The 27,521-nt window shown below is 44.6% G+C and overlaps 2 protein-coding genes and 1 long non-coding RNA gene across 3 annotated transcripts in view; 1 reads left to right on the top strand and 2 right to left on the bottom strand.

The window, feature by feature from the left end:
- The window catches only part of CLINT1 (clathrin interactor 1), a 45,626-nt gene extending 43,758 nt beyond the window's left edge, over positions 1-1,868 (top strand). Inside the window, exon 12 of the mRNA XM_051631530.1 lies at positions 128-1,868. Coding sequence (XP_051487490.1) covers positions 128-480 — 353 coding nt within the window. The 3' untranslated portion in view covers positions 481-1,868. The remainder of the gene's footprint in view (positions 1-127) is intronic.
- Positions 1,563-13,540, bottom strand: LOC127390226 (uncharacterized). The gene is made up of 4 exons (XR_007890822.1): positions 13,308-13,540; positions 9,699-9,868; positions 8,887-9,072; positions 1,563-2,669 (listed from the first exon to the last, which is right to left on the bottom strand). It is a non-coding gene; the product is annotated as an uncharacterized LOC127390226 (long non-coding RNA).
- A 1,140-nt stretch (positions 13,541-14,680) lies between these two features.
- LSM11 (LSM11, U7 small nuclear RNA associated) lies at positions 14,681-27,095 on the bottom strand. Its single transcript, XM_051631541.1, has 4 exons — positions 26,644-27,095; positions 23,240-23,379; positions 22,426-22,509; positions 14,681-20,902 (listed from the first exon to the last, which is right to left on the bottom strand). The coding sequence occupies exons 1-4, from the start codon at positions 27,062-27,064 to the stop codon at positions 20,498-20,500; spliced, it is 1,050 nt and encodes a 349-aa protein (XP_051487501.1). The 5' UTR covers positions 27,065-27,095; the 3' UTR covers positions 14,681-20,497.
- Positions 27,096-27,521: the final 426 nt, after the last annotated feature.

Genomic DNA, 27,521 nt, shown 5'->3' with positions numbered 1-27,521 from the left:
ATAGCTGCAGGTTTGGCCATCATGTCTTTGTTTGCAGTAGTTACCACTTATGGTTCTTAAAACACACAAGCACCTTCAGCATCAGGTTCTGGTTCAAGATTTTTGCATCCTCTTCTCTTTTTTGCAGATACTCAACAACCTCTGAATGTCATGACTCAAAACTTTGCAGCCGTGAACCTCAATCCTCAGCCTAACATGATGCCTGTTCGACCCCAGACAAGCCCACTGATGGGAGGGCCTGTTCCTGTGGGGATGGGAATGCCCACTGTGATGTCAGGTACGATGGGAATGACCTCCATGGGACCCATGCCTATGATGAACCAGGGAATGATGGGAATGAACATGAACGTAGGAGTGCCAGCTACAGGAATGGGCTTGACGGGCACAATAGGCATGGGCTTACCTATGACCACTCTGACTCCTGGGACTGTACAACCCAAGCAAGATGCCTTTGCAAATTTTGCCAATTTTAGCAAATAAAGATTGTAAAATAAATAAATGAAATTAAAGATAAAATAAATGGGCAGGCTGAATGAAGGATTTTTAGCTGCACAAATATAGCTGGGGAAGATGGAAAACAGTGATCAATACTTTTTTTTTTTTCTTTATCAGTTAAAGTGTCTACATAAAGAACCAAAAGCTATTTTCTAAATGTTGAAATAACTAGTGTGCAAATTCTGGAGAGGTGAAAGGTTCTTCTAAGGAATGTGTTAGATGATTTTGCAAAATAATTTGTACTGAGACCATCAAAAAACCTTTCCTATGTAGAAGAACAAATTTTAACTTTGAGACTTGATGGAAGACTGGAATGGGGGTTGGGTAAAAATGTTTGAATCTAATTTTATACTTTTTTTTCTTAAAAAGCTTGACTTTCTTTCCCCCCCTCTCCCTGATCACTTTGTCATAATTGGATCATTCCTTTTACTACCACTGCTTTCACAATTGAAGTCACTCAAGTACTATGATCAGTTTTTTATAAGAATATCTATTTTTGTCCAAAAATGGCTTACATATGTGATTATGGCTAATTCAAAGGGACCTGGAATGTATATATACTTTTGCTAATATTCCAGCCACACTGCTATATTACCCAAATTTTTATTGTAAAAAACCCTCTCTCAGCAATTTGGTGATCAACAGATTTTTGGGGTCATAACATGGTTCTGTTGTTGTAACTGATACCCAGTGCAAGTCTGGGAGAAGCTTTATCCAAGACTGCTGGAAGGTGTCCTTGCAGAAAATGCACTTTCTTGCAGTTCTTTCCCAGTGGCAGTTAGCAGCATCCTGTGTACCACCACCATCCCTTTAGAGCCTTTGGTTCATGGCATTGGCAGCAGTCAAAAGGCAAAAATCTTTTTTTTTGCATCATTACAAAACAGTAACAAGGTGATTTACACTTAATTTCTGTAAATCTATAACCCTACCTAATCAAACAGCATTGGATCTTAGCTTTTATACATTTGGTGATTCTTTTGTGTAAATATGGCATTAGCAGCTGTGGAATCCAATAGAGGAGTAAAAAAAAATATATATATATTAATAAAGGAAACCTGTAGCAGTCAAAGATTTTACTGATTTACTGAAAACAAAAGAATGAATTAAGATTTTGGGAATTTTTGCTTTTCCTTCTGTAATTCTGCATTTAAGTTCACATGAATCATGATTGTAGAATCTGGAATACAAAGATACTGTTATATTCACAATCTGAGAATATTGTTAAGAATAAGCACTATACTATAGGTATGAAATTTATTGCCTCCCTTTTCTTATGTTGGATTTCTTTTTTATTATTACATTGATAAAACTTTGTTTCCATTGTATTCATAATGTTCTGTTATACATAACATTAAAATGTTCGTTAAAATCAATGTTGGGCTGCTTTTCCTTTCATTCCATTTGACGTTTATGAGAGCATTTGGGAAAAAAAATAATTATAATTTGGGCAAAGTAATTTTTATAAATAATTTAAAATTGTTTAATGACTTCTTATCTGAAGCCTTTCCTATCTGGCTCTACTGTTAGGAATTAAAAATGAAGCAGGCAAGATATCCTGACCCGCTCCAGCCTTGCTAATGCTCCATCTACAACATTTCTAATTAGGCAGAAATTCATGTACTTCAGCTAAGTGGTAATGAAAAGTGATTCATTTGCTGAATAAGAGATGAGAGTGAGTGTAATTAGCTGACTGCGGTTTTTAATCTTTCAACAATTCAATGTGTTTAAATTAGTTTCAAAGAATAGGAGCTTTCAAGTGTTGTTACATCAAAGTAATCAAGGCAGGCTTGAACGGCTGAGTAGGAGAGATCGCTCTGGTTCCTTTTCTGAAACCTTTACACTGATTTGGAATAATCATCTTCAAAACCCTGAGTTCTGACAGAGGGGAAGATGCAAACTGGTTCAATCTGTGCCAAATTGTGGTGGGAAGACGGCGAGTTCCTGGGGCAGTAGATGGGTAGCACAAAAACTGAGCCTGGAGTCAGTGCTGCTGTTGTAGGGCTTGAGGTGTGCAGTGTTCCTCTCACTCCAGAAGGTTTTCTGAGGGGGAGTCTGCTCACAGGTGGTGTCCTTGTAAGGTCAGTTGAGCTGGTTAGATAGCTGGCTTTAAGCTGAAGGATCATGTTCTTGTTCAGGTTGTTCACATCTCTTCAGGGGAACCAGTGACTGAGCTTCTAAAAGGAGGTTAATTATATAATGAAGCACATTTGTCAGGGGTTAGAATAACTCAAGTGGAAACTCCGTTTGGTCAGTTTGGTAACTATCTTTGTGGTTGTGTCCATTATGCCTTAGGGAGCACAGGCTTGGGGAGCAGTTGTAGCAAGGAAATGGTACCAAGCTACAACACAGGAAGTTCCACCCAACATAAGGAGAAATTTCTTTACTGTGAGGGTGACGGAGCACTGGGACAGGCTGCCCAGAGAGGTTGTGGAGTCTCCTTGGCTGGAGACATTCAAAACCCACCCGGACATGTTCCTGTGTGATGTGCTCTGAGTGATCCTGCTCTGGCAGGGGGGCTGGACTGGATGATCTTTTGAGGTCCCTTCCAACCCCTAAGATTCTGTGATTCACTGCCCCTACCATACATTGTTCATCTTATGGAACAGTATCCAAATTATGGAGAAGATTGTATGGAGTGTGAAGTCTCTTTCAGCCAGCCAGATTGTCTGCAGGTGGATGAGAAGAAAGTTCTTGGAACCAAAGTAAACTTAAGAAAAAGAAAACCCAGAAAGATTCCTTCAGAAGGTGAGCCAGGTGCACCCCCATGCATCTTCAGCCTGCAGTGATGAGAGCCTGTTGCATGTAAGTTTTATCCCATCCTCTCCCCCAGTTAAATATGGTTTACCTCTTTAGATAAAAACTGCATATAAAATAGGTTGGATTTGCTTAAAACAGCATTGAACTTGCTTAAGATGGATATCCTGATGTTTCCATTTCTGATTGTTCAGATACAAGCAAAATAATATATTAGAAATTATCCTTCCGGGTAAAAATACAAATGAGCTATGGTATGAATTATGACAGATAAACCATGTATCAGCTGCTGCCTAATATACCCTAAATTGTGCTGTTAGGTTAGTACAACTCCTTTCCTCATTTTCAAACCTGCAGGCTCTCCAGAAGCCAAGCTCTGGCAGGCTGTGAGCTCTGTAGCACTTAGCCACATGGTGCTATCATACTGGTAGGAATTGGGCCTTCCCCTACTGCCCCTCTGCACAAATCTGACTTCCTTGCTCTTCCTCCAGATACTCACAAGTTGTACTCTACTTCCCCTAAAAAAAAAAAAGGTGTGTTTAATTACCACAGTAGTGTCCAAAGTGCCCAAGGTTTAAAGCCCCAGGCTGTAGACTTCTGACCACAGAGCTGCGTGGCCGTTTCATACCATGCTGAAAAGCAGCAACTGGCATGGGAGTCTGGAGCCTGCAGGAAGTAAATAGAGGGAATCAACTGGTTGCCTGGTCATAAGAGGAAAACTTTATCACCTCTGTATCCTGCAGCTTCCAAACTTACTAGGAGTTAAGTTAAAATTAGTGAAATCCTTTATAAAGGATGTGGGTACTTGAGAAGAGGACCAAGGGGCATCAGAATCCATCCCTGTGTGTATTTATGGAATCATTCAAAAAATGCATCCTGATGTGTACAAAGGAGTCAGATTCCAGCACAGGTGCAAGTGCAGTGATAACTAGAGCATCCACCATGTTCTACAAAATAAATTACATTCAAAACACCTAAACAAGGGTATTTATAGCAGCATCTGTTCCAGCTGTATCTGTCAGCTAAGAACAGTCTGACACAGCTGAAGGGAGGGGGGGAGAGGGACTTATCAATGGAGTGTTTACATAATGCAGGCAGGCATTGTATACTCAAGGTGATACCAACTATAACAGGATAACAAATACCTAAAGACACTTTTATTCTCAGAGGCCTTTGCTCCTGGAGTCATGCTACAAAATTGCCTCCACATTCTTCTATGCATGACTGTAAACACTTTTATAGCACATGACACTTTATGGTACCATCACTTGGTTCTGATTAAAGCTTTTAAGGGAGATGTGGTTTGGTTTTTTAATTTCTTTTCCTAAGTTTTATTCTGAGCTATCACTGACTAAAATTGCAAATTGTTACAGGCAAACCTGTTGGGTTTGTACCCACATTAAAACCTTTTGGTTTAAGTGAAATACTTAATTTGACTGCAAAGGAAACTTTTTGTTGGTTAATGCTAAAAACTGTCAGTGAAAAATGGCTTGTTGGAACAGCTCCAGGTACTTGCTCATGGATTTGACTGGCAAAAACTAGAAACAGGAATGAGAGAATTGGAAGCTAAATACTGAATACCTGTATGCTTCCAACTGTCCCATCCAGGAGCTCTGCCTGCAGCCTGGGAACAGCAGTTGCCCTTCCTGTGTTGGTAATTGAAGGGCAACTCCTCCTTGGGGAGAAGGCAGTGCTCTGCTGCCTGCTCCTCCAAGGCTGTTGTGGTGGGAAAAGATGGAGTGAATGGCCATGCACTACAAAGAATCAGCATGCACCTTTTTCCCCAAACCACTTAGTTTTGGAGCTGACTTTAAGATTTTAAACACTTCAGTGGGAGAAGGGCTTCCTGGGGTTGGTGGGAGGATGGTTATTGTTGCAGTCATGCTGCCAAGACCTGCGTTTTAGGAGCTGTTCTTAGTGCTTTGAGGGAAGAGAGGAGAAAGGAAAAAATACTAAGTTGCAAAGACAACTAGGTGAGCCTGGTTAATGTTGTGAGACTGAAAAGGATGGCCTGTGGAATTTGTAAGTCAATCTGTACAGCTTGTTCAATGATCTGGTTACAGTTTTATCCAGCTGAGATGCTGCAGAAGTTTGCTTCACCAGGTAAAACGACCTCTAAAAAATGAGATGTCTCATTTTCATGTTATATGTGCTTCTGCATCCACTATTCAGGTAAGGAAGGATAAGAGGTAAGAGAGAAATTCTGTAGAATGTGGAACATAAAGAAAGGTGCCGTTGCAGAACTTAGTGCGTACCTGAACGTCTGCAGTTCAAGGGGCGTTTACGTGGTGTCATCCAGGTCTGCATCAATGCAAGGTCTGTGAGTACCTCACAGCAAAGGCTCAGCTCATCTCTGTTTTCAAGAATGTCTTTACTCCTCACAAATTTGCAGATTTTTTTATTTTTTTAAATCATGCCATAAGGTACTGGTTCAGTAATTAACTGGTTCTTTAATAGAGCTACAATTACTTTGTTTCATGATAAGGGGGAGGGGAAAAAAAAGCATTCCAAGACAGCTACTTTCGACATCTGGGAACCTCCTAACAGCTGGCTATCTAATGAATATGCATCTGCTTAAGAGGCTGTAGGCCATTAATAAACCAATAGATATAAAACAGAAACAATCTTTGTCAGCTTCAAATGAGATTGGGTGCAATGTGCTGTGAAGTGTCACTGTCACATTGAATCGAGCTGGGGAGGTTAACGGTGGCTCCTCGGAACCAGCAGCTCTGTGGTGGTGAAGGTGGCTGCAGCCTCACAGCAAGGGGTGGATGCAGAGGGCTGGGCTCACAAGGCTTTGGGGCTGGTTTCTGCTGCCTTGTCCTATATTTGTCCTGGTATTGGTTGTGTTTGAGGCACTGGTGATCTTTTATTTGCAAAGAATCACAGAATGGTTAAGGTTGGAAGGGACCTTAAAGATCATCAGGTTCTAACCCCCCTGCCATGAGCAAGGACACCCCACACCAGACCAGGCTGCAAAAGCCTCATCCAGCCTGGCCTTGAACACCTCCAGGGAGGGGGCATCAACAACCTCCCTGGGCAACCTATTCCAGCACCTTACTAAGCTCATGGGGAAGAATTTCTTCCTGATGTCTAACCTAAATCTCCCCTCTCTGTTTAAAACCATTACCCCTTGTCCTATCACTGTCCTCTCTGGTGAAAAGCTTCTCCCCAGCTTTCCTGTAGACCCTTCAGGTACTGGAAGGTGCTATGAGGTCTCCCTGGAACCTTCTCTTCTCCAGGCTGAACAGCCCCAGCTCCCTCAGCCTGTCTTCATAGCAGAGCTGCTCCAGCCCTTTGATCATCTTCATGGCCCTTCTCTGGACCCTCTCCAACAGCTCATGTCTTTCCAGTGCTGAGTAGAGGGGCAGAATCACCTTTTGTCTCCAACTAGTCTCTCTTTTTTAGTCTGGCAGAAGAGGTTGTGCTTTTTTCCTACATAAATGATTTGAGGGACACAGGAATTGATCACATGAATAAATGACTGGAGAGAAGTTACAGCAATGTGATAAAAATGCACCTATTTGATTGAGGCCTGGGGACTAAGAACACTACAAGTGTCATGTTGTACAACAGGACTGTTGTAGGGTGAAATAAACACTCTTAAAACCAGTGACACTGACTTCATTTGACTGTATAAATATTTCTGACCCCTTAAGAGTTGTATCTGCTCTTGTTCCAAGGCGTGTAGCACCATATGTTGTCCCAACCTGCAGCAATGTTTGGTATCTTATATTACTCAGCACTTTCATTTCCTTGGCAGCTCCCATAAAATGTGAAAGTGGATTTAAAAGTGGAGGCATCCTTATCCCTTCTGCTCAGCTGTCTAATCCAGCCAGGTTGGTCTATTTTCCTATAAAAATAAGTATTATTTCATCATAAGCCACAGGCTGTCCTGGAGCAGGGGTAGGGGTAGCTTCTCTTTTGGGTTCTGGAGAACTGGAGTAGCAGTCTTGTACCTTCCCTCGACTCTACTTTAGTGTCAGACTAAGACTGTGTTTTAGTTCCCAGGAAACTCTGTAAACGGAGGTTTGAAATTTTTTTCTTTGCAAGTCAGTTGTAAAGGGCTGGCTTACATGTAGCAGAAAGTTCACTGTAGCATTAAGCTTTTTGCCCTGATTTACAGGTTTTAGTTACAAGAACACAGAAGCAAGAAAAGTTAAAATGGGAAGAAGAGTGCTCTGTGATTACTGCAGATCTTCCCTGGCAGCTTCTCAAGAAAAACTATTGCACCCTGTATCATCACACTGATATAATTTAAGCCAAAATCTGTTAAACAGATTGACTTAATTCCTAGAATAGTTTTTTTCTTGCCCTTAATTACTAAGTTTTAAAACAGAAGTCTGTTTCAGAATTGCAGCCACACTGGAGAGAAATGTAACTTCTAGGCCTTCAAGTTTTACATCAAGGGTTGGTGTGGTGGGAACTGGAGGTCTAAGCCCCTGTGCTAGAGACAAGCATCTCTGGGGGTTTTTGCAGGGGTGCAATTTTCTATTCTTGCTTTGGGTGCTGCTGCCATGGCCAGTGGCTCTGGGCAGGAGCAAATCATCATCCATTTTGAGTAGAGCAGGTAGGTCACAGAGTAGCAGCCCACCTTCCCTCCCTCGAGAGCTCTGCCTTTCATCCCAGCATTAGCAGGACTAAGATGTTAAAGGTTTTATCTTTTTTGAGACAGACAAAAGAGCAAGCTGTAAAGGAGGGCTGTCCTTTTAAATACTTCAAGTTTTCAAGGTCATTTGTGGAGCTTTTATCAATCAGAAAGCTAAATTAATACAAAAAAGCATCTATAATGAACCAAGCATATCTTGAACCTCATCCCTTCAGCTGAATACGAATTATCTAGGAAGGTGCTTCAGAGACCATGTTCACAAGTTCAGTGTCCCCAGGAACATTTTTGAAGCAAGCAGAGCAGCCACTACTATTGTGGTTTGGCATCTATCAATTTCTTGCCTTTTTTTTTTTTTTAATTGATTTATTAATTATACCATCTTAATGATCTATTTAAAATAAATAAACCATTTACACCATTTCAAAGGTATTTTGTGATGTTCAGCTGATATTAAAATAGCACCAGCCTTATGTGCTTTTTCAGCAAGTGACCTAATTAGTTAATAAAGTAATTGAATATTAAAAAGGATGTTGCAAGTGATTAAAATTTAAGAGCCTTCAGAACATTATTAAAGCTATAAATCATACATCACTGTTTTAATTTGCATAGCTACAGAATTACTAATGGTCCCACATGCATAAGCTACTTGGCAATTAGTCTTCTAACAAACTGTTGGTGATACTATGAGGTTACCAAAATCTTTCCCCATTTTTTATATGCAAACAAAATCCAGGGTGAGAGAACACTAAGGGTTAAAGTTCCAAAAGTCAGGAAATTTCAGTTCTTTCAAGTGTCTCTCTGCCCTTGCCTCTGTTCACCCCTTGTCCCTCACCTTTCCAGCCAGCAGACCACATCCTCTCAAGTTCCTCCACAGTGTAAAAAACAAGAAGGAAATGTCTTTCACTCTCTTGAGCTTCTTAAAACTGGTCTCCAGCCCAGCCCCATGCGCATGAAGCTCCCTACCTGGTGCTGGGACAGTCTCCATTTTTGTCTCATACATACAACTGCCATGGTGCCACTTTCCTTACCTGGACTCCAGGTTTGAAACAGTTCTGGGGTCCTGCTGGGGACCAGAGTGCTGCTGACAGGAGGCAGTTGGACTTGATCTTTGTCCCATGGACATTGTCTTTGGGCTGTGGGAAAGAGCCAAACACTGCTTTTCACTTTCCACTCCTTACCCTGTGGCTTGCAGCACATGGGAAATCTTTAAGTATCTGAAAAAAAAAAAACAAAGGAGTGAAAAAGGTCACTGGTGGGAACTACTTGCTGCAGTCAGTGGCCAGGGTCAGCTGCCCACAGCCTGGTCTTGGGCTGGCTGCAGGCAGGAGGTATGACAGGATGAGTGTTTTCAACTTAATTAGAGACTAACTGCTTTGGCTGGAGGAGCTGCCCTGGCAGCTCCCACCAGCAGCCAGCATCTCTGCAGTGAAGGTTCCTGGCCTCGGGAATGCCGTTCAGCTCCTGGACTGCCACGGGGTAGGGTCTGGCACAGAGGCAGAGAGCCGGTCTGTCTCTGGCTTCAGGACTTGCAGCCTGACCAGAGAAAGGAGGGTGCTGTGGGCAAAGCACCTGCTGTGTGGTGGCACCAGGCAGCTGAAGGGCTGGAGCAGCTGGAAGCTGGTGAGAGGGAAACCAGGCAAAGCTGTGTCTGCAGCCAGGGAACCAGCACCAGCTCTGTGAGCTCGGCAGCCCCTTCCCCACCCAAAGCAGGGCTGTGCATTGCATGGCTCCCTCCTCCCTGTGCTCTCTCTGCCCCCCACACCAGGCTTGCTTGTTTGCTCCCAGTCCAGGGAGAGATTCACAGCAAAAGAGGGTACCTGAGCAGTTTCTACTTTCCCACCTTTTCTTTTGAGGGGTACAGCATCCTCTTTCTCCTTGGGAGCTGGGACTGCAGCAGGAACTGGCACCTGCTTGGCTCTTGCTGCCCAGCTCTTCCTCCCCTTACACACTTCTCGGCTGGATGGCTGCAGATGTAAGCTGGTACCCTCATCCTGCAAGTCTGAGTCCCTTCTGTTAATGGAGCAAAAAAAACATCACAGAACAACATTTACATGCAAAATAAAGATGTTGTTTCCACCCAGTCAGCAGAAGCCTTGATGTAGCTTTAGCTATTAAAAGTGTGCTGGCTGCTACATTACCAGGAGAATTTCTTTTTTGTGCTGCAAAAAACTCTTCAAGAGCTTTCTTTGAAGCCTTTATTGAGGTCAGGGGCTGCAGCCTTTTGCAATCTTTCCATGTCAGCCTGCAGCACTTTTTGAAAGCCCTTACACTGGATATTGTAACAAACGCCAGCTCTTTGTTCATTAGTTTACACTTGGTAATAGATGTGAGGTAGAGGATGGCTCTCAGCAAGCGATTCACACTCTGCTGCACTAACATTTGCCTTGTCTTGAACAGCTGGAGACTGCACGTTCCTCTTTTAAGGGTCTGGCTTTTTAATTAAAACAGTAAACTGAGGAATGGGTGACTTCAGGGCATTTCGACCCAACAAGGAATGACAAGCACGTGGCTGCTTTAAAATTAACTAATTAATGGTCACTATCTTACTGGTATAAAACTGTCAGCCCGTGAGGAGGGTGGGCAAAGCCCGATGCAAGGCAGCTTCATAAACTAGGCTATGAACATGCAAATGTGACTGTGATACAAGCAACACCCTGAGTGCCAGAGGGAGCTGGAAGAGCTGATACCAATTCACACCACTGGGCTTTTTTTTAGGGCAAGTTAAATTCAGGACTTGTTTCAGTGCACCTTGACCGCACTGCCCAGTTTCACTTCAACATTACACCACCTGCTGGTGCTCACACTGTCACCGTGGGAAGGGGCCCAGGACCCCACACGGGGTACCTGACACACCTGCTCGGGGCTGCCTGCAGGTGCACGTGGGGGTGAACATATTCTGCACAACGACAGGTACTTCACTTTTAAACATCTGGTTTACAAAGCACTGCAAACACGTGCAATTTGAGAAGCTGGTCCTTCTCACCATATAACTTTCCCAACTCACAATTAGTGATTGTCTCATTTATACCACATGCTACCCTAACAGCTTCTTATGGAAAAGCTCTTTCCATAAGGGACCCCTTCCCTGTGAGACAGTCTTCCATACATGGCATTTCCTTGCTCTCAGATATAAACGCTTCCATTTTTATGGTGGTTGCAAAAGGGCAAGTTGAGGACTCATCTCACACACCTACCACAGCTCATGGCTGGGCTGCAGAAACAGCCAACTCAGCTGAAAAACCCTCAGGAGCAGCTGGGCTGCAGGGGCTGCCTGCAAGGCCTTCAGTTGGGCCTGTGCACACTGGGTAGGTGGTTTTTACCCATGAAGCTCAAACTCCCAACCAAGATCTAACTGTATGCCAGAAAGCACTGTCATCTCACAGTTTTTCAAGCCTGCCAGAATACTGATTCACTCTGAAGACAACTCCAAGTGACACTGGAAGTTACTGTTATAGTATCTTCCCATCATGTTGACCTGCTAAAGCATCTGCAGCAAAACCTTAATTTCCAAAAGAGAGGACAGGCATATTCACACTCCCAGCCATGTTCACAAGGTGTTACAGCAGCTAGCAGGACAGGTATAAACATATACCCTTTAGCACTGGTTTAAATCTGTTCATCCCTGGGTTTGGAATTGCCTCCCAGCAAAGCCCTGGATGCAAAGAGGTCGTGCTGAGAGTTCCCCTCTTTTTTCAGCTTCCCACTGCTCTCATTTTGGACCTTCCAAGCAACTAAAAATACAATTCCTCAGTTGTTTACTCCACCATTTTGACAGCTTGGGGATACTGACTAACATTTGCTTGCCTTTCCCTAAAATAATCTGCAAAGAGCCCTTCTTCCCAGCAGAGAACAGTAAGATCAGTAACTTTCTGCTTTCTGGTCCAGCTTTTCCCATGCTCACAACACAGACCACGCTGACTCCAACCCCAGCAGCCACAGCATCATTCTGTGCTCTTTCTGCCGAGCCCAGCACAGTATCCTGTTTGCCATCTTTCCTGCTGCTCTAGGCCATCAGCACGATTGTATCAGTTTTTCCACTCTAACTCCCACATCCTTTTCCTGATCAACACGTCGTATGATTGTTCCATTGACCACACTCTGACGGGAAAAACTTACTGCACTTGAGCCCTGTCCCCCAGAAAGGCAGGATAGAAAGGGGTGGTTTCCTTCTTCAGGTGTCTGCTGGTACATTTACAAATTGCTTATCACAGTATCCATATTCTCAAAGCAAACCACTTTATAGGATTTACTCCTTTGCATCATTGTGCATAAATAATACACTATTTCTGCCTGTAAATCTATGGCAAGACATGGATACCCAGAGCACTGCTTCACAGCCCAGGCAGCACCTGCGAGCAGTCGCTGTTTCCAGCCATGCTCTAGTACACCCACCACGAAGCAGCACCAACTCCTGCCTCCCTCCTACAGCCAACATCCCCTCCAGCCCGCGTCATCATTCACCCTGATGGCTACAAGACTCATGCTGCACTTACACCCAGACCTGCAGACACCAGTTACCTGTGACAGCCCCAGTGACCGTTCCCTCCGCTAAGAGTTGCCTCCCAGTGAGGTCTCCAGATTCGTGCCCTCATACTCTGACAAATCTAGTGAAGATTTTCCTACCCTGGTGCTCCCTTTGCAGGCTCTGGAAATCAGTTTGCAGAGAACACCCCTAAGCCAACACACAGAACCAAATTTTTGGCCTCTTCCTGCCACTGCCTCCTGCTGCCAGCCCCTGGTCTAGGGGTGAGGGTTCCTTCCCGGTGACTTCAGCCATACAACCACTCCAGAACAATTACTTTTACAAGGGAACGTGACTTAGCCTATTGAGGTGGGAAACTGTGTTCTCCAGAGATCTAACATGTAACTCACACAAGGGCTGCGGCATTTGAGGCCTGACCTAGGCACAACGAAGCAGCGGCTGCAGTGACTGATGAGCACCCAAAGCCGCGGACTTCAGCCCGGCAAGAGCCCGCGCGCACCCCAGACAGGGGCGGGATCTGGAGGGGACACAGTGAGGAGCACTGCCACCCCGTACGCACCCCGAGATCGGGAAGAAGACAGTGCAGAGCCCACCCCACCACACGCAGGGGCTCCTGCCGCCGAGCGGGCTCCCAAAGCCGCGTTTTCAGGGCAAGCCGCTGGCGCCGCCCGCGCCGCCCGCCCCGCCGCGCCGCCCGCCCCGCCGCGCCGCCCGCCCCGCCGCGCCGCCCGCCCCGCCGCGCCGCCCGCCCCGCCGCGCCGCCCGCCCCGCCGCGCCGCCCGCCCCGCCGCGCCGCCCGCCCCGCCGCGGGGTTTCCTTCCTGCTGCTGCCACCTCGTGGGCAGCCAGAGCAGCGAGCGGCGGCCGCGGCCGCCTCCCCCTTCAGGGACCCGGCCAGCAGGCAGGCGTTTGGCCACTGCAATGGAGTGCGGCCCCTCAGCCCCCCAAAACGCACAGCTGAACTCACCTCCAGCTCATGTGAATCTTCCCTTCTCCTGGAGGGAGCACCAGCGTGTGTTCTGGAGCAGTGACGGGCTCGGCAGAGCTGCGCTGCCCGGACCTGGGGGAGGATCTGGCCAATGGACTCCCGGGTGAAGAAACAGCGACCTGAATGGCTGGGGCTCTTTCAACAGTCTTTCTGGAGCATTCAGTGCCCACGGAAGAGAGAAACCCAGAGCCCTTGGAAACTGCTCCAGTCCTTCCCCAGAGAACAGGTCCCCAAGACAGAAAAGGAGCTCATTTTGCCACCCATCCATCCCCTCCCTGGGACAGGTTTCCCAGCAAGAGCACCAGGGCTGGGTCCTCCCTCCATTTTGGCCCATTCAGACTGGCAGTTGCAGGAATGCTGTGGGATTCCTGCAGGAGTCCAGACGATCAACATTAAGCCTCTGCGCAATTGCCACAGGTCATGCTTTACACATAGTCTGGATTTAAACTATAACCAGGATTGGAACTATTCACTCTCCCAGACTACCCACTAAAAAGGATCTCCTAACTATCAGTATCCCAGCTATTTCTTTACAGCTAGACCTGTGCACTCCTTGTGGGGCTGTTAGAGGAGACGCACCCAGGCTCGGCCTTCCCTCTGCATCCAGGTTTCCCAGGAGCCAGGCAGCAGTGCCTGGGAGCAGGCAGAGCCAGCCCAGCAGTAGCTGCAGTTTGTAAGGACACAGCCTGCAGCTGGAGAGGAGCAGAGGCAGTGCTGGGAACAGTGAGACAGAGGTGAGCAAATTAAATGTCATCCCAATCTCAAACACTTCAGCTGACCAGACACCTGCAGAGATGACCGGCACACAAAAGGGATTGGAGGGTGATGCTGTACTAAAATACCTGGTTTAAAATTTGTCTAATACTGCAAAACGTGAAGGGAGAGATGGGAAGAAGAGAGAAGTGCCAAGATGCTGGCAAGGACAGGTGCAGCTAGATCCTCAAAACAGCCATGAGGATCCCAACAATTACCTTCTCCTGTTTAAAGCTGCAACCCACAGCCCGGGGTTGTGATCTTCTGAGATGTGGTTATCTTGCCAAAGCTCCACAAAAACAACACCTCCATTCAGCAGAACCAAGGCACCACGTTTTAACAGGCCTTCCCACGCTAGAAAAGTTAGAGAGTTATTTTTTAATATTTATGAGCAGTAAAACACCTCTAATAAACAAGTATACAAATATTCTTGTTCTGTAGATTAATACATTTCTGAACACACAGATGGTTTGCCCCCAGATCATGTGACTAGAGCATTCAAACCCTAATGGTCTCCACAACCAGGCATCTGTCCTAACCACTGCAGGACCAGCTTCACCACGGACACAAACATGCTGACAGAGCACAAAACGCCAGCCTTTCAAGCAAACTGTTACATGGATATATTTATTGCATTGAAGTCTTAGCACTTTTAAATATAAACATTTATATATGGAAAGCAGAATATTGCAAATTCAGTATTATTCAATATGGTCGTAGCAGCATCAACTTCCTTAGAAACAAAATATTCAGGAAGACAAAGAAGGAATTACAAATGTTACACTCTCATTTATCAACATTTGACCGAAACATGGTATTGCAGCTGTGAAACACAAACTGAGATCACCAAACTTGACCTTGAAGACTTAAGTAATTTCAAGAATGAAGTGCAGCATTGTACCTGAAATCCTGCACATTTTTAGTATGCCAAGTCATAAAGCTAACAGTCAAGTGCCTGAAGAGGGCAGATGATCTATGTATCTGCATTACCTGACATGTTGTAGTTTTAGTAACAATACCGAGCACTTGTTCAGCACTCCCTGCTTCCCCAGATCCTTGACAGACAGGCAAGAATTGCTCTCAGATGTATTGGAGCTGTGGAGCATAAGGGAGAGAAGTGACTCACCAAGGCCATTCAGTGAGCAAGTGGCAGTAGAGAGATGAGAATTTGTCAGCACCTGACTTCCAATCCCACACCAGTCTGGCAGGTCACGGTGTTCCTCTGTGGTTCGTTAAGGAAATTTTACAGATGACTAATTGGTTAACAAGTCCCAATCCATGCAACTACACTGGATACATGCATCATTTGAAAAGAGGTCAACTCAACTGCTCCCTTCCTAATGCCCATTTCAGTTTTAAAGAACCAAGCACTTCTCTCATTTTCTCATGATCTGGCACAGCAAAGCTACAATGAAACAGCTGCTCTTTGCTCTGAAGCTGGAAATCAGAAGCAATTGCTACAGGAAGAGGAGCAGCTTTTATTTCTTTCCTGAGGGAAAGCACTGATCTTTTGAGAGTAAAAAAGGACAGATATGTTTTTACACAAACTGATCAAACTACTTGTATAAATACAAGACTGACTGAAAGTCTCAGGTGTACTAGTTTTCTTCATTCAAGTGTACACTGTGAAGCTAGCAGCTAATGAAATAGTTATCCAGGAACATCAGAAAGCATCTTCCTTCACTGACAGGCCTTCACTTCTACCAGCCAAGAGCAAGAGCACTTGCAGTGACATCTAAAAGGACTTGTAAACATCATGAGACAAGCCATCTCTGATACACCTCCACTAGAGTAGTAGTCCTTTCTCCTGCACCCCCAAGGAAGCTTAGGATAACCAAGCCTCCTACCATCCCTGCCTCAAAACGGGCAATTTGCTTACTTGCTTTTTTTCTCCCACTGGGTTTCCTCTGCAAAATTTTAGAAGCAGGATCAAACAGGTCACTTCTTAGGAATGGAGTGTGGCAGAGACTCCTGGGGCACAGTTCATTCACTGGGAAATGCTCACAAGGTAACAGAGGCTGCACTCAAGAACTGTCTCTGCAAACTCCCCCCTTCACCTCTGGGACACAACTGCTGAGTGCTGGCCAGATTATGCTGAACTGTACAGACTAGAAAGTGACTCCCCCATTTCAAGGAGCTATCACCAAATAAAGTAATTCCTCTCTCCTCCTTTTTTTTTTTGGCCTGCTTTCCCATTTTGTTCATGCCATGGAAGCCTGTAGTTGGAAAAAATATACAAAAGTGCATGTTATATTTACAGTAGATTACACACAAATTTATTTCCATCAAGAAGTCTTCAAGAAATGCACTGTTCCTGCAGTCCCACCTGGAGGGGACTGTTGGACTGCCTTGCCTATCTCTTCCCGAGCAGCCTCAATTTTCCTGCCCAGGCTGCTAATGGGTAAAAAAAAAGATGGCAGCAAAGGATATTCCTTAAATAGTCCACAATGTTTCTACCATGAAATAATTTATGCTTTTTCCTGCTGATATATTGGCAACAACTGACAGAAAAAGCTGTGCTATTTTACAAGTTTTGTCTTTTCAAGCAAATTGTAGCTGCTTTACAGCTGTAGCTGTTCCCAATTTCATCCTAGATTATAGAGTCAGAATTGAAGATGTGACCACCTGAAAATAGGCGTTTCCCTCTAATGATAGTGGCTCTTAAATGCACCTTTTAGAGATGAAATTAATGTTACCAGCTGCACTAACAGCACAGAACTATAAAAAAATTAAAAACTAAAAAGTAGTAATAATATTTATCTGAAGGTGAGACACTGGCACTGCTAGGAAAAAGTCTGACCAAGTTAAAAGTTTCTAAATTAAAACTCAAGTGCATTCTTATCTTTTGGTCCAAGTGTACCCTACCAGGGTATTAATATTTTTGGTAAATTAAAACATGAAGCCCAGCCTGGACTCTAACCTCCTTTACTAGACTTCTAGCTGATTAGATAGAAGGATATCACTAAGATTTTGTCTCTTTCCTTGAGTTCCTTTTGCAACTGGCCACCCTGTCTTCCTCCATCTGTGCAGTCAGAACTCATCACTATGCACATACACTGCAGAGTCTTGGAAACGGTCACACCGGACAGTACATCATGAACCCTTGTATTGGTCCTCTTCTTATGGGCAAGGATAGTAATGCCAAGGATAATGACTTCAGGTGTCTGTGCTCACACCATCTTTGTGACACTGCAGTGAGAGAGGAATGGAGCAGAGAGATTTTTGGATAAACAACCTGGATTTTATGCTGAGTTTGGAAAGGAAAAACATGGGAAGAAATAATCAGGAACAAACAAAAAACCCAAACCCAAAGCTCATTTGTTTCCAAGGGTTGTTTTCTTTTTTTAAAAAGATGTACACAAATACTTAAGTGAGGTAGAAGACTTCATTTCAGAAAACCACATTCAATTTTATTTAAAGAGCAACTTGATCTGAAGTATTAAACATGCAAGTGACAACACATATTGGATCACTTGCTTAGTCACAATAATGACACTTGAAAGAGACTAAATTCATAAAAAGCATTTTCATAATGGGCTTGAAAAAGATACAACATCAGAAAAAGTAAAGATCATCTTTGGAAGATCTGAAATTGTAGAGGAGGCTGTATTTAGGAAGCAGCTTGGAAATAATGAGAGGTGGATAGGGAAGTAGGAAACAAAGGAAGAACCCCCACATAAGCCATTAAATCTAAATTGGAAGGGAGAATTTGACTTGACTGAGACAACAAGGAGAAGAGAGAATTAACAGTTTAATAATGAGGTAGAGCAAAAAAAGTAGGCAAACTGTATAGCTCTTAACCAGTTTTTTTTGACTGAGGTGTGACTTTAGAAGAACATGTCAGTGATGATATAAAAATCAAGGCACAAATGCAAGTCTAAGCACCAGCATTCTTTGTAAAATGTAAAAAGAGAAACTTGTGGATGTGAAGCAATAAACACCTGCAAGGTTTCAGAGAAGTAATTCTGGTGAAAGGAAACACTCAAGACTTCTAGTAGCAACTGAGAACTTGGTGAAGTGTCGGCTGACAAGGAAAGAGGGTGCTACAGCTACAAGAATGTTCATGGTAGTTGTATCTTATTTCATGCACAAGGCAGTATAAATTAGGTAAAGAGAATAAAGAATATGAGGTAAAGAAAAGCAACAATTCAATTAGATGTCATAGTACATAGGCCTGAGTGGAGCTTTGACACCCTTTGGTCAAGTATGATTGAAAGAGGAGAGGTGTCAAAACCGTAGCCTTTGGCATGAATGGAAGAGGCAGAGAGAGTTATTCCAAGAAACTGAAATAACAAACCTATCAGAAAGCAGAGGGGGGGAAAAAAACCCCACAGCCAAACGCTTAATGAAAAATAACACTCACAATAAAAGCTGCTGAGAAGTAAGGAGCAGAAAAGCCCCCTTGCTTCAGCTTCACAAGTTCCTAGTAACATGAGTGTTCTGGTCAGTTGGCAACCACATGGAAAGCCAACCAGAAAAGGTTCAGAAAGCCAGCAGAACATCCTGAGGAGGCAACTACTGTCAGGAGAAGAGGGGAAAAAAAGAAAGAAGAAAAAAAAAGAAAGAAAAAACTGCAGACCACATGAACACAAACAAGTATGACACAAAAGGAGAGGAAACAAGAACCTCCAAGAGAAGAATCTTTTCAGCACCCAGTCTCAGTTCACAGCAGGAAGGGATTACAGCAATGCATCACAAGAAACTGTAGACATTCCTTTTTTTTTTTTTTTCCCACCCTTGATGAAACAGATTTGTGTCAAAAGTCCTTTATATTCTGAGGCACTTCTGTCCCAGGCTGAACTAGGGTTTGCAGCTCAGTGGCTGAGCTGATTAGCCACGCAAGCCCCATATCACCTGTAATGTTGACAGCCAAGTTTCAGGCTCCCCCAGAGGCACAGATGTTGTGTGTGTCCAGGAACTCCTGCTAAATCCTTTCTGTAATTCACCCGAGCACCAGAAGCAGCCCTCCTGCATTTGCAGCAAATGAAATATATGTCATTGAGAGCACAGTCACTCTGCTTGAGGACTTGTGACCTCTATATGAAATAGAAGACCTGCTATCAAGTACTAAAAAGTTGTTCTACCCACTGTCAGATCTAACCCTTGTCCTGGAATTTCTCAACTTCAACTTGAACTCATGGAGCTGCTGCAAAGCATAAAGTATTTGTGATGAACACCAGAACAGCAGTGTGAAACCTAGTGTCCTTTGACAACCAGTGGAACAGACTAGATAATTTAACAGCTTCATTTAGCCTCAAACTTCTGCATGTAGCTTTTGGAAAGCAGTTTATACCTGCAGAAGCCTGGCCTGATCTACAGTAGCTTAAGAACCTTGCTAAAATAAAAACACTAATAAGCTGAGTTTGACTTCTGTACTTAAGAACATTTTTAGGCACACCTCCAAAGCTCAGTTCAACTGGAATTAGATGATGCATCATTCATGTGGAGAAGAAAGAACCATGAAGAGTTCTGGTCCATGAGAACCACTGGAGACACCATGCCTCTAGTTTCCACTGCAGGACTTCAGACAGTGCTTAGATTACAGTACAACTGTGCTCAGCACAAACACTTCAATCTGAGAAGAAAAACTACCTATTTGCAAACTTCACTATCACACTAAGTAGAGAATGGGTGAAATATAAAAGGACAGTTTTCCATCTGCATCCACAACATTCACAGACAAACTCCAAATATGGAGGTTCCTGGATCAGCCACATTAGCTGCTTGCTGGTTACAGAGGGCTAAAGCACAGCATTACAAATAGAGGCAGAAATTTTGATACTGAAACCAAGTTAAAGTCCTGCCATCAATTCACAGGAAAAGTTCAATTAAGAGGTTTGCTATTAGAGAGCTAACTGTGAAGAAGAGGCTAATAGCTATCAATAGCATGTCACTCCACCTTTTTATAGAAGATGTCAAGATGACTGTCAGAATTCTCTCTGGAAAAGAAGCCATTCATTTAACAACAACAGATAAACCATTGGTTTCATTAGCAATTTTCTCTTGAGATTATTCATGCAAAATAGCATTTCTGATTAATTTCTGGTGGAGATCTAATCTTAAAATCCTTAAATGTGTGCCACAATGAGCCCCTACAGCTGACTACACAAAAATTCTCTTCAAGCCCTCTCCATTTAGCTTCTTTCTAAGGAGCAGTGGGATCTGTTCCTACCTTTGTCATCTCACAAAACAGCTGCATTGCTGACCTTGTCCCAAGACCCCTAACAGAGATCTTAAGGGGCTGCTTCAGCACCAAGCTTAGGATGCTCCGGTTGGGATTAATTTCCCCTACCTTGTTAAGACAAGGGAAAAACAGTCACAGTACCATGACACTTAATGAGAACGCTAAATAGCAGTGGGAGCTGCAGCAACAATTCATGCTATCAAACCAATGCACTGACAAAGGCTCAGCCAAGTCAATGTGCCAAATGGACAAGCAAGACATTCTCTCCTCGAATAAAAATCTGGTTTATGTGACGCCTGAACACCTGTTGATAATCCGCTTTGGGCCGCCTTTTTCTCCGTGCCTGGCTTCTTGCACGGGTACCACCAGCACTGGCACCCTCTGTGTGGGCAGTCCTGCTACCCACATCAGCTTCACCTCTGGCAGCCAGATGGGAACTGTCACCCAGTGTCTTCTTTTCTCCAGCTCTGCCCGAGCGTTTCTGCCTCTCACGCTCCTCTTCTGCTCTCCCTCGTCCTGATCCAGCTTTCAGTCCCAGAGTCTGAGAGTCATGGGTCAGAGCTAGCTCCTTGGAGACAGCCTTTGAGTCCACTCCCTTCTTTCCTGAGGACTCCTGCAGTTTGAGTCTGTCAAACAGCTGTAAAAGAACATTTGTGTATACAACCATATCCAGAAAACAAGAGGCAGCTTGTTCAGCGTTTCTACATGGTATTTGCATACATGGTCCCAAGTAAGAGCTCACAACACACAATTACTGAAGAATATTTACCAGAAATAAACACTCCGTTTTCTTGCCTAAGTCAAACCATGACAACAGGTGAATGGATCTCTTGCATGTGCATAAGCATCTCCATATGAGGAATTTAATTTGGGGCGCAACACTCATGTGCAGTAGCATTTAACTTTGTTCAGCAACAGCAGAGAGCTACTAGGTTGCTCCATTAGCTCCCCTTCCCCAATGCTCTTGTAATATTGTCAGACAGTATTACAAAGATTTCCATCTGTGTATCCTCAGGGAAGACATGAATCCCTAAGATAAGGGGCTTCATCAATCAGAAGAGTGTACACTGAATGGACACTTTGTGTTCCCAAAAACAAACCAGAAGATGCCATGTGGGTGTTCTGGGAGGTGAACAGACCAGGAACAACAGAAAAGTAATAAAAGCTAGAGCAGCAGATCCAAAGCACTGTATGAACCCATTAATCTAAGAACACATGGTGCTGAAACTAGAAAAGAAACTGCTTTTTATCTGGCATCAGGCAAGTTTTTATGAAATACTGATGAATGAAAAGGATTCTCAGTTAGCCTGTCTCTTCCCAGCAAAAGGATGGAAAGCCAATCCTTGTGAGAGAGGCCCAAAGAACAATGACAACTTGATTATTTTTAACTGATCTTTGAAAAAAAAAAAAAAAAAGAAGGGTGGGATCTATCAGAACACAACTGGAATTTGAAAGCAAATTCCTTAGAATGAAACTGTTTAAAAGTTTTTTGTGATGCTTCTCTGATGCTCAAAAGGCCCAGAGCTATGCCATTCAATAGTAACAGCCCTGTCACAGTTCTTTCTCCTTCATTGTTCAGAAGTTCATCTATCATCTCTTCAGTTCTAAACTTTACTGTAAACATTTCTTTTTGCAGCTGCATCCTAGAGGGTATCTTTCTTTGGAGTAACATAGGGTCTTGGACTTCATGGTACCTAGACTAGAAGTTCAAGTGACCAGATGTTTTGCTGGCTGGAGACACAGATTGCCATTCCATGAACTTTAGTATCAGTTTTATGCACTGCCAAATTACTTGGGAGGACAGATGGGAACCAGACCAGTCAAGGGAGCAAAAAATGCACAGAAAAAATAAAAAACAAACAAAAACCACAGAGTGAGCTTATAGAAGGTCAACATATTAAATGAAGCAGTGGCAACAACTGTGATCTGATATTAGGGACCCTGAAGTGAAACTTCTGTAACACTCAGCTATGGCCGAAGTATTTTGAAAAGGTCAGAAAACTGGGTTTCCACCCCCCCAGTCCAAGTCATTTTAGAGTAATCTGTAATAAAAGTAGGTAAAATATTTCAAATGTAAACGTAGTTTTCCAATCAATGCTCCCCCTTTTAGTACTTTGAAAAAGGAAACACTAAAAAAACAAAGTGGAGTTGGTTACCTACCCGGGTTAGTGTGAGCTGGGGTTCTGCATAGAAAGCTTTGCCCATTACTGGTTTTCTGTATGTCTCATCCACGTCTGTCAGAGCCTAGAAGGTAAAAGAAACAGAAAGGTCAAAATTAAAAGAAAACATGAAGCAGCTTTGGACCAGCTTTATGTCATGCCATTATAAAATTATGCTTTGAGAGGAAATCCATCTTAGGAACAGGCTGTGCTTTGGAGCTGGCTTTGTAATCATCTAAGTTGTACTGAGGTATAAAAGCAACAGCAAAGCCCAGCATTAACTCTCTCTTAGCTGCAAAATTTTTGTGAGCCTTGCTTGGAAATTCCTTCCCCATTCCTCACCTATTTCCAAACTTTTCACAGCTGCAGGCTCACAAATATTTAACACCTGCTTTCCCATCCATTGTCTTTAAGATCTTCATGAGGTAGAACACAGGGAAAAGCTTTTGCTAGTGACGTGAAAGTAAATAAAGAAGCTGATGTCACCATAACACTGTGTCTTGCAGAGAAAGAAACTTCTGATATTCCTCACGATCCACCCTCCTGGGTTCTTATACAAAACCTTTGAAGATGCTGGGAATGCTTAAAAATTACTCTCTCACCTAAAACCTCTAGGATGGCTCGGCACCTCTCAGATGTACTGATCCAACACCAAGTTCCACTCAGGTCTGAAACCCAGCACTCAGTGCCAGAGCAAATTAGCTTTATGAACCACAAACCCACATTCATCTTCCCCAAACGTAGTCTGCTTGAACCTGCTGCACATTTCAAGTTTTCAATATAGCAGTTATAAATCAAGGGCTGATTTTAATTACCATATTCCAGAACTTGTCAAACGCAACCAAAAACCCTGTGCAGACTCCACGAAGCCCTTTGAAAGTGCGGATGTGGACGTTGATTTTTACGCCATCTCGGACACAGCGATGAAGCTCCCCCAGTGGGCTGCCTTCATGGACTACAAGAGACAGAGAACATCACTGGTCTTCAACAAAAAACATATATATACTCTCATATGTATATACACTTAAAAAAGGTAGAAATGTACACCTTGTATAAGTACGGCAGATCTTGGTACAACCTTTTTCTTCAAGGCAAATAAAATGCAAAGTCCCAGAGCACTGAAACACACTGAGTTTGTAACTGCCAGACCACCAAAACTCTCCTTACAGTGAGGCCCACAAAGATTTTAGAAAATATGAAGGTTTTGCTTGACATAACCCACGGCTGAATCAGCCATAGCTGAGTATCTTTTTGCTACATTTCAGAAACATGCTAAGTAATGCTAATCTTAAATAAGAGGGAACAGAGAGCTCACAGAAGCAGAGACTCCCAGAAAGGAGAAACGTTTAGTTAAGGCTACCTCAGATTAGTTACAATCTGTTAATAAAGTATCAGATGAACTCCTTTTCTTTACAGGATTTCTGAAGCAAGAGATGACCCGGATGTAACTAAACCAGACCAGTTTCCATTGAATAAAATGTACTGTTTCAGTTAAGTTTCAGCAGGCAGCTGAACAACCTTCAAAGATGTACAAGTCTTCACCTTTCAAGACGTACTAGTCTTTGGCAAAGAAATAAAATTGCTGTAAGAAGCAGCCACCAATGAACACATGCTAAAAAGCAGAAAAACAATGCTTTTAGTGGGGGCAAAACCGAAGGAATTTAGTAAAATATGCAACCTACCCAGGAAACACAAGCCTTATCTGCCCACTAGAAATCTTAGCATGTATAAATTACCTGGAGGGGTAGATATTATTTACTTTAACACTGCCCCAGGGTGATGCCATTCCAGTCATAAATTACAGGTACCTGTTCACTTGTGCAAACACAGCCAGAGGATTGCTGTGCAATTCCTACTGAGAGTCAGGGAAAAGCACTCGTCTAAAAATCTCACACAGTTCTTCATATTAATAAAACTAGCTGAGTCAGAGATGACCTCTCCCCTTGTGCTTTAGGGACTATGTATTTAAGGTTTGATTTATGCACTAGAAAATGCTTCCTGTGATTGTAAAAGGTTAGGGCTTAACAGCTGACCTGCAGAATCTGGCTTCATGGTAATTCTCAGGCACAGCAGGGAAATCTAAAGCAGCTTCCTCTGAATTAACCTAATCACACTGATTTTTTGAGCCTCCAACTCCATCTGATCAAAATGGCAGAATACACCATTCAAAAGCCTTTAACAGTCTGATATTCACTTCTTGAAAAAAATAAAACCAACAACACAAGGAATTTACCTCTTCTGCAAGCATCAAAGCCTGTAATGACCAGGCTCTGCACGCAGCTAGATTTGCTTGTGGTTTTTGATGCTGTTAAGTATCAGTATTAATAGTTACCTAGTCGGTTTTGTATTCAAAACACAATTCCTATTTGTATAAAATAAGCATATGCTTAACACCAGGATTCTGAAGATGACAAGAAAACTACTGTAAGTCAAAGGGCAGGTACCCCAAGAAAGGGAAAATAATGATCTAAACTCTGGTTAAGCTGAAGTCCCTGTCCTCAGGGTAGACTTACACTAAGAGACAAGATTAAAAAAAATAAATAAATAGTTCTTTAAAAAAGAGCTCAGAACACAACCAAACACCTTTCTAACTGCTCTGTGGTAACCGCCTGCACATGAGTTCTCTGCCCTCTGGTAAATACAAAATAATTAGAAATAGCTTCTCATGAACTGATCCAAAACAAGCACTGTTAAAACAGCTTCATTTTCACTTCTATCACTCCTCATGACAAACAAAATTCTGGCTCCACTCTACACTTCTGATACACGGAATGGAAGGAATATATCAAACCTTGTCACAGCTACCTGGGGGCACAGCAGCACAACTGTGGGATGCAGCAAACTACACATCACACTTATTTCAGAGGCTGCTGCCCCCTGTAGAATCCAAGCTTCCAACGCTGGCCCACCTGCTGTGCACACAGCCTCCTGCTTCCAGGGAATGCATAACATTGTGGCTATAAATTATTCTTAAAACTCTCCAGACTGCTGAACAGTACTTTGCATCTCACTTATACCAGTCTTCTTCAAAATCCATGCAGTCTAGGCTTAGATACTAAATACGTGCTCTTAACTGAAACATAACTTGCTAGACCATCACTGAAGTCAATTTTACAGAGGTTTTGTTTTGTTTTGTTTTTCAATTTCCATCACAGTAATCCAAATACAGATTCTTAAGATCCTAATTTGATATTTAAGGACAATTCTTTCAGAAATCCTGCACCAATAGAACCTCAGCATTTGTGCAGAACGCTCAGCTGACAGGGTATTTAGGATCATGCAGCACCTATGGCAATGAATACATTGTGTTTCGGGGTGTAGGGAAGAAAAAAGTTCTGATTTGGGCATTCAGAATTGAACATGTTGGGCTTTGCCTTTTTATAAAAAGAACAGTAAGGTGATAGTAGTGATCAGAAGAGATACTCTGATCCAAATAAACACTCAGTATTTTTAATTAAGTGCATTAAAATAACATCTTGTTAGATAGCAATGTCATTTGATTCTAGGTGTAGGTGCACAAGTTGCACTTTTTAATGTTTAGGGGCTGTTACCCTGACTGCATGCATAAACTTAAGACAAGAAACTTGTATCATCACCACAGATTATGAATTTAGGAACATCACAGCTGCCTCCCATCTCAATCCACTGTTCTATCACATTACCAGAAATGCCAGCACTGTCTTTATAACCAAGACACAGCCGCGTGTTACAGTCTCATGCTGTGGTTATGAGTTAACTATGAGCTGCACAGGTTCAAACCAGGTCCCTGGTTCAAAACCAGTACTTTGGAAAGCCCAGTTTCTCATCCCTTTTCTATAAAATCAAGAGGATGAACGTAATTAACCAAAAAGAGAGAAGGATGCCACCATAACCACATCAGTGTCATCTCTGAGTAAGCAGCTCTGTGAAATGCACCGTTCCTCATTTCTGCAGACCATTCCCCCAGCACACACGTACCATTTTCCACGCGAGCTCCATCACTTCCCCCTCCCACCCCCACACTCAACCACACCCCGCCTGCCGCCGCTCCCCTCACACCTCCCAGCTCCCCCACACTCCATCCCCAGCCCTCGCCCCTCGCCCTCCCCTCCTCACCCGCTCGCCAGGGCCGGCCCAACCCCGCAGCCCTGACTCCAGCCCCTCACGCCTCGCCCCGCCACCCCTCGGCCCCGCTCCCCCCCTCAGCCTCCTCAGGCCTCCCGCCCGCCCGCGCCCTTACGGGGCATCCTGGTGAGGACGTTTCGCGGCGCCCGCCTCCGCCGGGTCCCCCTGCCGCCCTCGGCCGCCTCCTGCTCGGGGCCCGCGTTGACCATGAGGCTGCGGAGGCGCTGGATGCGCTCGGGGTCGGCGGCGGGCGGGCCGCGGCGGGCGGCGCGGGAGGGGCCGCGGCGGGCGGGAGCGGAGCGGGGCCCGCGCGGGCGGAGCAGGCCGCGCTGGAAGCTCTCGTACTCGGCGAGGTTGTTGAAGCAGGGGGCGGCGGGGAAGGGCAGCGGCGTGCTGGCCGAGTACAGCGCCAGCAGCGGGTCGAAGCGGCTGGAGCTCACGTCCAGGCGGCTGGGGCTGGGGGAGCGCTCGGCCCCGGGCCGGTGGCGGGGGCACCGCTGCTCCGCGCCCCCCGCGGCCCCTTCGTCCTCCTCCATGGCGGCCCGGCCCGGCCCGGCCCGGCCCGCCGCTGGGAGCCGCTGCTGAGCCGCCCTGCCAGCCCCGCGGCAGCCCCAGCTCAGCGGGATCCGGGAGGGGAGGCCGAGGAACCACCGCCCCCGGGGCGGAGCTGCCGCCCCCGGGCCCGGGGAGTGCCGGGAGGCTGGTGCGGTGCCGGGGCTGCGGGGTCTTTCCTCTCCTCGCTGCTCCTTGTTAACTCCCTGGTGCAGCTTCAGCGCTGGCTTCTGCAGCACAGCCCGGAGCCCCCCGGCTGTTCTGAGGCTGCTCCCCCCGCGGGGCAGCGAACGCCGCCAGAGCTGAAGGTCGTTGCAATATCATTTGCGTTTTAACTCCTGAAAGGGCACCCAGCGCAGAAGCATTTCCCTGAAGCAAGGGAATGCGCGTTAATGCCACAGAGTGGCTTTACTGTAACGGGTCCCACCACCTAACATTAAT

The sequence above is a fragment of the Apus apus genome, chromosome 13, assembly GCF_020740795.1.
Source record: "Apus apus isolate bApuApu2 chromosome 13, bApuApu2.pri.cur, whole genome shotgun sequence".
NCBI classification, from domain to species: Eukaryota; Metazoa; Chordata; class Aves; order Apodiformes; family Apodidae; genus Apus; species Apus apus.
This window is presented reverse-complemented; position numbering and strand designations above follow the sequence as displayed.